General features: G+C 44.4%; 1 protein-coding gene across 1 annotated transcript; it reads left to right on the forward strand.

The window, feature by feature from the left end:
* The first annotated feature begins 616 nt into the window (after positions 1-616).
* Positions 617-8,758, forward strand: LOC126548036 (uncharacterized). The gene is made up of 3 exons (XM_055063434.2): positions 617-1,076; positions 4,092-4,334; positions 8,605-8,758. Exons 1-3 carry the CDS (start codon positions 655-657, stop codon positions 8,756-8,758), a joined length of 819 nt encoding a protein of 272 aa, XP_054919409.1. The 5' UTR covers positions 617-654.
* The last annotated feature ends 3,265 nt before the right edge of the window (positions 8,759-12,023 follow it).

The raw sequence follows: 12,023 nt of genomic DNA on the forward strand, positions 1-12,023 counted from the left end.
GTTTTCATATATCACGTTTCCCGCTTTATGTGCTCTAAGAAATGCACTTGATAGAAGTGCATTGTCTGTTCTTGCTGGAGAATTATAGATGTGTAAAATTTGCGTGTGTATATTTTTTGGACACAGCCGTTCTTATCAATAATTTTTAGACATATGCACAGCCATAATTTGATATTGTGCTTCCCGAACTAGATAGCCTGTAACTTCATCTTTTAAATACAACAACTTTTGCCCAAATCTCTACGGCGGTTGTCTCATAAATGTATTTCAGCGTTTTACATGTCTTTCAGTACGAAATTCGAATAACCAGCAAATGCGCCATTGTGTCGTCCCCCCCCCCCCCCCCCCCAACATTTATTTTTTTACTGGCTGCTGGTTTTACACACTGTTAATTCAGCTGATTTCACTCATCGTCAGAGCTCGCGAGTGGGCCAAAATAGAATCCATCAGCAAAGCGCCATGACTCGCTAAGCAACGTTCTGAAACTGAAGAGAGGAAAAAGAAGAACGACACGGAATCCACGCCCTCGCGCGCTGGCACGCGAGACCCACGCGACAAAGGAGAATCTGCCTCGCGCTTTCGAACACGCAGCTAATCGTGGCGGACGCACTTAGAACCATCCCAGGAAGGAACGGCATCACCCTGCTACCTGTCATGGGGATCGGTGTACCTGACTGCATCGAAATTCACCATCTCCTCCAAGGCTCCCTGTCAACCATCTCGGAAGAGACGCCATCCCGCAAGACGCCTTCCTCGATTGCACTCGCTGCAATTCGAGATGGGGCCAAGGATGACGTGTACTACGCGTTCAGTAACTTGGCCATCAAGGATGTCCTCCCCGACAATCGGGACCTTGTGCTCAAGCCGTGGTCCAAGGTCGACGAACGCACTTGCAGCAGCCACACAGGACAACCCAGGAGGTTGTCACCGAGGGCCGAGTGGTACCCGCTCGTTGACATGGGCGTCAAGGACACCGTCGCTCAGTGTAAGACCATGCAAGTATCAGGGACTGTGCAAGGAGCCTGGCACCAGACGGTGGTAGCCTCGAGGTTCACCGTGCGCCTACTATTACACAGGTAACGATCAATTCGGTGTTTTCTATATCATATATCAGGACCACCGCGAACATCCTCAGTGGACAGACAAATTTTATTTTATTTCTATACTGTTGTCAAAATCCCATTGACGGGTTGTTTTGCCTCGCAAAGAAAACAAAGACAGCGTGTAACTTGTTGAGTAGTAGAGAGTAGTACAAATCAGGAATACCTGTCATATAGCAATTGGCCATGAAGCGCATTATTCAGCTGGTATTGCGTAACAACACGATCGATGGGCGGGATTGTACACGTTGTAACACGTTAAGCTAACAGACGGTTCTTGTATGGTTGTAACGAATTCCCTTTCATAAGAGTACGCCTGATATTAGAACATTTACGATATTTAAAGGAATCAAATGCGTCAGCAGCTGCACACATTCCACACTTGCGTTTATCTTCCAGTGGAGCGCAATGTTTAAATGCCCGGATGATTATTAAGCAAATTCATTATATGCCACTTTATTAAAATTTAATAATAATAAAATATTAGAGGATTTAATTAAAGAACTATGTGCGGTTATTCAGCATCTGCAACTATGCGTTGATCGTCATCAGTTTCCGAGGAAGAGTATGCAACTTCCACGAATTGTGTGGCTTTGACACGTCTATTCCTTATTAACCTTAACTTTGACGTGCGTTCTATCCGCTACGCTTACACCAGCCGTGGTTGCTGAGCGGCTTTGGCACTGTGCTTTTAAGCACGAGGTAGTGGAATCAAATCCCGGACGCGGTGGGTGAATTTGAATTGGGGCGAAATGCAAAAACGCCCACGTACCATGCATTGGGCCCTCGGTAATGATCTTCAGGTGGTTGAAATTAATCCATAGACTGTAGAATTATTCTGTATATCTTGCAGTTTCTTGCACTACGCCGTGCTTTATAATCAGATCGGAATTATTGGGCGTAAAACCACAGAATTTCATTTTATCCTCGATGCATTGCCGCTGGTAAAACGTCACATGCCTCGCAAACTTCACGACGATGCGTGGCTGCTTCACGTTACCTTGCTTTCTATAATTCGAGGTGTCTACGCTATTGTCCCTGCTGAAATCCTCCATTCCATAATTGTAAGAATTACTAGAGGAGATCCTATCGAAATTCATTGGAACGGAGATTATTTGTTGCTTTGCATGCAATTTATCGGGAATTTGATTTTTGTTGCATTTTAATGAAAAGCTTTAGAATCTCCGGACTCTCTGAGGAGGATTCCTCAATTAAGTAGTCAATGTTAAATTAAGGAAAATCAATTACAACTCTAACTCCCCCACTCCCCCCCCCCCCCCCCAAAAAAAAAGAATAAAAAACGATGTCGCAGTTCGTTAAAGTTACGTAAACGCTGATAAACATAAAGCGGATAAAGATTACCTTTTATAAACCGCTCTCTATAATACCGCTAATTTGTGAGCTGGACTAATGCAAAATAATCGTAAATACTGGAACAACTTAAGCTATAAATTGACAGGGCACAATTCTCCGTTTCAGGTACCTGTGCTAACGGGAACAGCATACAAAAAAGGGAGAAATTTTTTTTCCTGCAGTCAAGAAATCGTAAATTTTGTGCTAAACATTTTTATGAACGCATTTTAAATAGTTTTAAAACTTGTTTACGCTTCAAATTAACATGCGGGCACACTAAGTCAGTCGTATTCCGCTATATGCCGTAAATACAGCCAATTTCATCGCTTAATCCTCACGTCCCAAGGCCAAGCAAGGAGTTACGATTCCGGGCATCGAATGGACTCGTGCGAATTCGGCAATGTCTCGCATCGGCACTAGACTGGCAGAAGGAATATTAATGCGCCGAAAGGGCGATTATGGCTAATCTTTTACAAAAAGCCTGGAGAAGGAGCGAAGAACACGATATGTGCCAAAGGAAACACGTCCGCAAATTGGGAGGTTTGTATCATCTACGCGTGAATATATGGACTATCATTTTTATTTATTCCTTCGTTGCTTCGTAGGTTTGCTTTCCCAGCTGATTTCAACTCTCCTCAAAGCTAGACGACATCACTTCGTCGGATAGTATTGCTTCAGGAAGGCTTCCAGCCTATGGGCAAAGAAATTAGCACGGTTGCATCGAATAATAATAATAATAATAATAATAATAATAATAATAATAATAATAATAATAATAATAATAATAATAATAGCCACGAGAACAACATATGCAACAACATTTTTGGGTACGTGCTAAATTGGAGCTCCTGTTTATATACAATGCCGCTGGCTGCTACCATACAAACAGCGTAAGAATCAAAACGGCAAATAAATAATTAAGAAACATGCATTGAGACATTTTTTGTCACAAGGGGTAGCTCTTCCGACACCACACAGTCACATAGAGAAAAGCGGGGTATCAAAGTATGAAGTTGAGGTTTTTGCCCGTTTATGAAGAGAATGCCAAAATCGAACACAACAAGAGTGCTTGAAACTACAGCAGCAAAAACTGACAGTAAAGCGAGTGGTGCATTAGCTAGTGATCACAGTGCACCTGGGAAGTATTGTGTCAGGACACTTTTTTTTTATTTTTTGTATATTTCTTTATTTGTTGAAATGAAGTCGTGCCTGAATAAATAAAGTCGAATAGAAAAACGCTAAAATTGAGTACCGCTCTTTGAGCACTTTTCGGTCGTGCCTTAAAAACAAGTTTTAAACACAAGGAAAAATAACAATTGCTGGAACTCACAGAATAATGCTTTCGCAATCCATAAAACATTTTCCGTATGGTTAGGATGAGTTATAATAAATTATGGTGTATCTTAATACATGGCAGTTGGATTTCCATAACCAACATTACTATGTGTATTCAGCACAATGTTTCTTGCTTCCCGGATGGGTGATGACGTCGTTAGTGTTTCCATTCAGAAGGCGCTGTTTACTTAGAATAAAGCAGGGCACATTTCGTGAGACGAGCTGCAGCGTTCCTCGAAGACTTGCTTAACGAATGTGCAGTTCAACAGCAGTGTTCATTGTTGTCATGTATTGTCAACGCAGTGCGCGAGATGCGACCACGCGTGGAGCGGAAGCGGCCGCGACCATGAGTGGCCAGTTCGTCGAGTGCGACCACGTGCCTTCTGCCGAGTACCGCCTCGACGTCTTCGGCTGCAGGCTACGCATCCACCCACGTGACACGCTGCCGTGCGCGTCGACGATGCTGAACGCCTTCAAGGCTGAGAGCAACGGCGACACGTACGGCGTGGCTGGACCGAGCAGCTGCATTTGGAGGCTACACGCGAGGTAGGCCAAACACCAGTCCAGCTAAAACACCGCAGTCAATGTGCGCCCTCTTTTATTAGTATCCCATTTACGCCATCTTATCTCGTAAGAGACGCCGTGATTGTAGGTCACATATAGGCTCGTGTAAGTCAAGGTGTCACGATTAACTACTGCCTAGGCCTGTTTGAGGTAATCATGTAGCGTAATCTTTCAACGTTAAATATACGTTCACGAAGGGATTGTAGCAGTTTCGTCAAATACCGATGTGGGAGCTTGTAGAGGGGCACGTAGCCTGTTCGTTAGTACCCTGTTCTGGGCAATTTGGCCTTACAGTCAAAGCTGTTAGGAGATGGAAAGATAATGTATAAATATACGGAATGTGAAGAGCAAATTTCTCGTTCGCATAATCAGCCTTTTCATTCAGTCACATAAAACTTGATATCTTAGAAAAAGAAGTTACAGGAAAAAAAGCTGCACCAAGTCTGCAACTTAAACGATATATAGAGGATATATTTGTAAAGGCTGCATGTATTCGGTCATAAAGCGGACAGCACCATTGCCAACTTTTCGTGAATTCTTGTGTGGCTTCTCTATGGACACCTGACCCAAATACACCTACCATGAAAAGGCACAATATAACAGGAGTAATAGATGCGCGAAAGTTCGTACGAAATTACGTGTTATAGATAAAAGGCTTGCTTTTATCTATAACGTGCAGGATGAGAAATAGAATTACGACATACTCGCCGTAATTGCTTAGTGGCTACGGTGATGGGCTGCTAAGCATGAGAAAGCAGGATCGAATCCCTGCCACGGCGGACGAATTTCGACGGGTGGCGAAATGGGAAAACACCCGTGTACTTAGATTTAGGTGCACATTAAAGAAACCCTCGCGGTCCAAACTTCCGGAGTGCTCCACTAGGGCGTGCCTCAAAATCAGGTCGTTGTTCTGGCACGTAAACCCCCTTAAATTATTTTAATTTTAGAAATTCCGTAAGCATACAACTGATATGTAAATATTTGGAAAATAAAAACACAAGCACGCCAACTTAAGAAGGAAGCGATGGAGAAAGTGTTGCAGCGCGTTGTCGGTCCGCCGTGGATATAATACGCGAAAGCCCAAAGTCGCTGTTGCCACTTTTGCCTCGAAATCTGTAGTCTTCCGTGAGACCAGTCGCTAGACCATGTGGTTGTCAAGGATGGTCTTACAAAGATAGTAACGCCTTGTGGAGGGTACGAGTCAGTTTCACTGTTTCCTCAAAGGAGCGAAAGAATAGCAAAGTTGTTAGCCACCCGACTGTAGAACGAAGCGATGAAGGAACCGCAAACGTGTTTCTCAGCCTAGGCGATGTGCCTTGGCTGACATCGGGTTCCCGATGTCAACAGCCACATGCACATCGTACCCTGTGGGTGCACTGAAGACAGTAGAAAGTGGAAGAAAACGCGCCACAGAGAACGCGACACAGAGTCACTAGGTTCTCTTATGGGAGGCATATATTGCGCAACTGATTTGCCCCTTCATTAGACTTGAGAAAAATCCAGAAACTCAGCTGAGTGACCACTACCTCGTGCGGATATATACATATGGATGCCGATGGAAAAGTGAGCCCTGACTCGCATACCATACCGCCCGAATCGTGGAGGTCGCTTCGAAACTGAAGTATTCAAAACCACATGACACGCTATATCCCGTTTAAAGTCCAGCTGCAACGAAGTTTCATCTTGGCTACGTTGATTCTAAATGAGCAGCACCAGCCTATCATAGCATTAGCAGAATGCGTTGTAGGGCAAGTTGGTTCATTGTATTTTCTCAAGGAAGAAGACGGGACAGGCGCAACCGACGGGCCGGACAGGACATTGTGCCTGTCCCGTGTTCTTCCTTGTGATCGTCTACAAACCGCATCCAATCTTTCCAAATATCATAGCAGTGTTGGCGAAGATTGGTTGGTAATTGTCTGCGTTTTTTTTTTTTCGTATTAAAGCCCGCTAATGGCATTTAATCAGACGGCGCGCGCAGCAAATCCCAAACCACGGCCTGCGAAAATTCTCGTGGGCCCGGGTGATGCCTAATCTCTCATGTTTTGGCAAAGGGTCAAGCGAGCTCGTTCTCAGTGATTTGCGGTCTGCGCCATTTCAACGTGCGAGAGGCGTTTTTGTCGGTGTCGGTGTCGAAAAGGCTTATTTTTCTTGACACAAACAGGCCTGCTTGTATTTCAAATGTAATATTTTGAACATAGGTTGCTCTTTCCCGCGCTTTTTCAAACTAGTTTATTTTTACGGTCCGAAGTTATGATGCGGCTGTTCCTCAAATGAAGTGGCAGATTATTAAGTCGTTAAGGTACAATAATGTATGGTTCATCTAAGAGCCAGGGATCTTTCTTACAAATCCGATTAATCCTTTTGTGAAAAGAATGCCTAGCACTAATTTGTTCTTTTTTACATTTTGCTTGCCTTCGCTTCATTTGGCCTTGACCTGCCGAAACATCCGGATGCGCAATAACGCATAACTATTCCAAATTATTCCATTCCATTTCTGCAATCAGGCGTCCACGATTGGTCAGAATTTTTTCGGGCCACCCCCACTTCGCTTGTCAACCCATATGACGTATTATGATTGATTAGACCGAACAAAAGAAAAATACCCATATGAGATTCTGGGCCTTTTTCGCCATCAGCCGTCCGCTATTGGTCAAATGTGTGAAATTAGGAAATTCGCAGGCGCTAATTGGAATCGGTTGGCGCAGGAAAGGGGTAACGGAGATCGCAGGGAGATCCCTTCGCCTTGCAGTGAATATAATAAGGCTGATGATGAAGATGATTGCGATTATGATGATGATGATGATGACGACAATTTACCGACTATATCGACAGCTGCCCTAGTTTTATTACAGTGACAGTTTTTGTCCAGAAAATCGAGCCAAACATTTCGTCATTTCCATATGCTTCCAAGGTTGGATCTCTAACCCCTGTGGGAACAAAATTCCAGCTTTCCACAGGCTAATCACTGCATTTATCTCATTTGGCTTGTTTGCTAGAACGTCTCTGTCAGCTGCCTTTTCTAATATTCACCCTGTACCTTCAGGTATCCAAGAAAAACCTGCTCGTTCTCAAGAAAACGCGCAACCTTCGCCCAGCGGCTGCATGGGACGCTAGCTGTTACGTGACCAGATGTGCTGCCTATAAAAGAAACTTTCGCAATTGAAGAAATATTCGTCCAGGTTCGTGGATTAAAGCCAGTACCGACGCCTTTCCGTTGTGGCCTCTCCACCATCTGGGATAACGAGGGATCCAGATTAAGTGCACGCAGCATGTAGGCTAATCCATCGACAAATCGAAACACATATATTCGGGTGGATGACAGTTTTCCCTTTCCTGAACCTTCCTCCACCTTGCGTGCTTCAGTAGAACTGATTTCCGATGTTCAGTGACCACGTGCTTGGAGATGTCGATTATTTCACCTTCCTGCTGCGATCTGCTAACTTCCTCGTTAACTGAGACGGTAGAAAGACCGCCACTGAAAGGCGTTGATCACGAGATCGATCGCTCCAGAGTAGGACGAATTTTTCATAAGCTGAAGTTTTGTTTCTGAAAAATGGTGAAGGGTCTCCTTTAAAGCGTCATACTACAGTTGAACTTAAAAGAAACAGTGAAAACGAGATTTGAAAAAGTGAATTCTTATTTAGCTTCCACTTTTCTAAATTCTGAAAAAAATGCGAAATTTCGGGTGGATGACAATTTTCTCTTTCATGAGCCTTCCTCCACCTTGAGTGCTTCCGACAAATGAGTTTCCATGTCCGCAATGGTCTATAACGCCTATTTCACTTCCACTGCAAATACGTTATACATATCTCAGAAAGCATAGCGTTTGATTTCACCGTTTACGGTTAGGGGACAGAGTGGTTGAAGTAAATCGAATAGTATGCGTACTCAACCATGTTGGCGTATGCTGCTGTTGTGCATTGCAAGCCCCGTCTCTTCTTCTACAGTTACGCTCTATAAAGCTTCCTCAGCACATAACTATTCCTTTGGCAGACCTCCTTCATATAGACAAACCTTCTGTTCTGAAGAGATTGAAAGGATCATAGCTACTTTGAAGTATATTCGGTTAATTGCGCAGAACTCATCATTAGCAGCTTCAAACGAGCTCAAACCAGGAAAATATTGTTTACCTCGATAGAGTATTCGTTCACCTGCTGTAACAATTCTTTAAATTTTTCGTTTGCTAAGGGGACATTGACTCTCCTCGTGGCTGAGTCACAAACAATTGGCATCGTTTTCCTTCTTCCATCAGGTTCGCCCCGAACAGAGTAGACGGCAGTACGACAATCACGACAGGAGTCGCCCGTCGTCTCCTGCATCGCCGCTCGTTTGTCTGCCGTCTGCTCGGCTGCACCTCGTCACAGCTGCAGCGGCACAACAGCCCCAAGCTCTGCAGGCGGCCTTAACGCCACGTCCGCTGCTCTTATCCAAGCTGAGTCGCTGACCGTGCGTTCTCTGCTGACCACGTGACCAGCGACTTCAAAGTGCACTGCGTTCGCTGGCACTATGGCCACACTAGACGTATGGCAGCGCACTGCCGGCTGCACTGCGTTCACCGGATGGCCACGTTGCGCAGGGTTTGGCGAGGACGTCCTCGGCAACCGCTGCGAGCTAGTCGCCGTGTCGCTATCCTGCGACGATAGTGCAACGAAACTGGGGCGCCGCTTGCCGGGAGTGGGTGCACATTTCTTTCGTAACATTTTATATTTTTTTCAATGTATTTGTGCGCAATTAGAGTTGTGATATGTGTTTAAAATACAGATTTTCGCGATCGAAATATGTTGCTATGTTGATCCCTTGAGCATGGTATCTGTGGGCAATGGTAATGAGCAAAATTGAATGAGCCCTCCACTCTATTTCTTACGGTCATTCAGTTTTTTTGTTCTTGTCATAACTATTGCGTTTCAGAGGGACGACGTCATCTCGACAATCCTGCCTCGCGACAATGTGGCCTGACCAGACAAATGATTCTTTTCGTGTGCTCTGCTGTAGTATTCTGCAACGTAATCTAATCCACGGTATAGGGCTTGCTGGAATTGGACGGCGCGTTGCTCGAAATCAAGTCCTTGTAAAGCTGCCAGGATTCATCCTTCCTTTTTAAGGATTGTTTGGGGGACAGCCGCCAATTCGAGCAGACAGTCAAATACGCATAAATGTGTTCGCATCACTCACATCTAAGAGGGACTTTCGGACTAAATTCTGGCGCGTTAATGGTTATGAGGATGAAGTAAAAGCTCAAGGGAATGATTACCCGGATTCTTCTTCTTCTTCTTCTTCTTCTTCTTATTATTATTATTATTATTATTATTATTATTATTATTATTATTAATGCAAGTTCCACCCCTCTTTAAGTGTTCCTTTAACTCTGGTAGCTCACAAACGCAGTATCCGTTCCGATAACAATGCGAGGGGCAGCGTGAAGTTTTCCCTCAGCGACTATACGAAGGCTTGTACACTATCTTGAAAACATTTATTGGTCGTTTGTAGATGTGACAGCTGAGGTTGATTCAATTAGACTACGAAGGTCATGAAAGTTGACTTGCGCATATCCGTACCTACAAAACAGCTCAAAATTCCTGACTGGCTTTGTAAAGTACTAAAAACGACAATAAATCTGAAAGACCGCGCACACAGAAAAGCGCGCCAAACAGGCCTAGATATCTAGAAACTTGAATTTAGGCGCTGTCATTACCTTTGCAATTTTATTCTAACAATGATCACTTAATCCACATTGAACGTGTTAAATCCCGCAAGAGAGGTAAATCAAAATATTTCTGGAGCTACGTCGCTCTCACTGTTAAAAAAGAGCGCCCCAGATGTAAGTATTGATGAGGAAAAGGGCGATGTCTCGAACACTGCTGATGCCTTTGCACAACATGTCTGTTCTGTATTTGGTCTAAATGTGTTTCTACATCAATTAACCTTCATTCTCACTATGGTACCGTGGGTGCCTGTGTAAAGGATGTTACCTGCATGTAAGTAACGTATTTCTGCTGGACACACGATAATACTTTCGCTAGGCGTCATTCTTTGGTACCGGTTAAATTCTCTGCGAACAACATATTATTCAAGACCATTCGGATCAATCCTGACTAAAAAAGATTTTGACAATACTCCTCCTGTACTGCTCAGAAGGAATGCCATGATTTTCTGGTATTTAGAGCGTATCCACTTAGAGCACAGACGATTATCCTAAATGAATGTGGAACACGCGCACCTAGCATTTTGCGTCATGCTTTCCCCGATTATAGAGAATAGACACTTCGTAGGCATGCCGATGGTAATATAACGCCATTAATAAAATGCGGACCTCTTTCAAACCATATGGGGGGATGGGCAGTGACGCGATTTTGGAGAGCACGAGAAATTGCAGACTTCATCCAAAAAACGAATCGACTACACTGACGCTGGAAGGCGACTACACACACATTTCAACGCGCACACCATTCAACAAAATCTACTGGGTTCACTGTTTGACGAGACACGACAATAGATACACGATTGCAATGGCAAGCAAACACAATGTTCCCGTGCCAGGGCGCACAGTTTGACAAGCCTGACGGCCAAGGTGAGGTGCGTTATTTCGATTGGCTCCATTCGATGACGTAGGGTCGCAGACATCAGGCAGTGCTTCGACGTTAACTTCTTCCAGGTAGTGTTCGTAGAACCGACCCACTCGCGAAATGAGTGAATGACAGCGTTGCCACTCTTCGCCCGCGGTACCCATATATATATATATATATATATATATATATATATATATATATATATATATATATGGGGGGGGCGGTAGAGGGACAAGGCGAAGTGAGAAGACGAGGAAGCGCTACTGCTACACACGACAACAGTTGCGGGCAAACTGGTTAGTTGAGGTTCAAGGTCCGGTACGGTTTCTCCAATTTCTGAAAACTAAACACCATGCAAATACGTCAAGCGGACAAATGATACACGGCGTACTGACGCAAAGTCGGAATAAAGTACTATGGCAAAAAGGCGAAAGTACGGAAACGGTCGCACGTGAAATCGACACTTCTGTGCCCGCCTCCGCAGTTGTACGCCTATGGTATTGAGCGAGATCGCGGGTTCCATTCCGACCGCAGCATCCGCATTTGCACGCAGGTGATATATAAATACGCTCGAACACTAATGTTTAAGGGCACATTAAAGATTCTAGGGGGTCAGAATCACTTCAGAGTTTGCCACTAATCCGATTATGGCAAACTCCGATAATCCAACTAATAATAATCATCATCATCATCAGCCTGGTTACGCCCACTGCAGCGCAAAGGCCTCTCCCATACTTCTCCAACAACCCCGGTCATGTACTAATTGTGGCCATGTCGTCCCTGCAAACTTCTTAATCTCATCCGCCCACCTAACTTTCTGCCGCCCCCTGCTACGCTTCCCTTCCCTTGGAATCCAGTCCGTAACCCTTAATGACCATCGGTTAAATTCCCTCCGCATTAAATGTCCTGCCCATGCCCATTTCTTTTCCTTGATTTCAACTAAGATGTCATTAACTCGCGTTTGTTCCCTCACCCATTCTGCTCTTTTCTTATCTCTTAACGTTACACCCATCATTATTCTTTCCATAGCTCGTTGCGTCGTCCTCAATTTAAGTGGAACCCTTTTCGTAAGCCTCCAGGTTTCTGCCCCGTAGGTGAGTACTGG

The sequence above is a fragment of the Dermacentor andersoni genome, chromosome 1 (assembly GCF_023375885.2).
Source record: "Dermacentor andersoni chromosome 1, qqDerAnde1_hic_scaffold, whole genome shotgun sequence".
Classification (NCBI taxonomy): Eukaryota; Metazoa; Arthropoda; class Arachnida; order Ixodida; family Ixodidae; genus Dermacentor; species Dermacentor andersoni.

Excerpts from the sequence above, each read along its gene's own strand:
- LOC126548036 (XM_055063434.2), top strand. The coding sequence starts at position 655 with ATGGGGATCGGTGTACCTGACTGCATCGAAATTCACCATCTCCTCCAA. Across the intron at positions 1,077-4,091 it reads GTGCGCCTACTATTACACAG|TGCGCGAGATGCGACCACGC; the intron begins GTAACGATCAAT and ends TTGTCAACGCAG. Across the intron at positions 4,335-8,604 it reads ATTTGGAGGCTACACGCGAG|GTTCGCCCCGAACAGAGTAG; the intron begins GTAGGCCAAACA and ends TTCTTCCATCAG.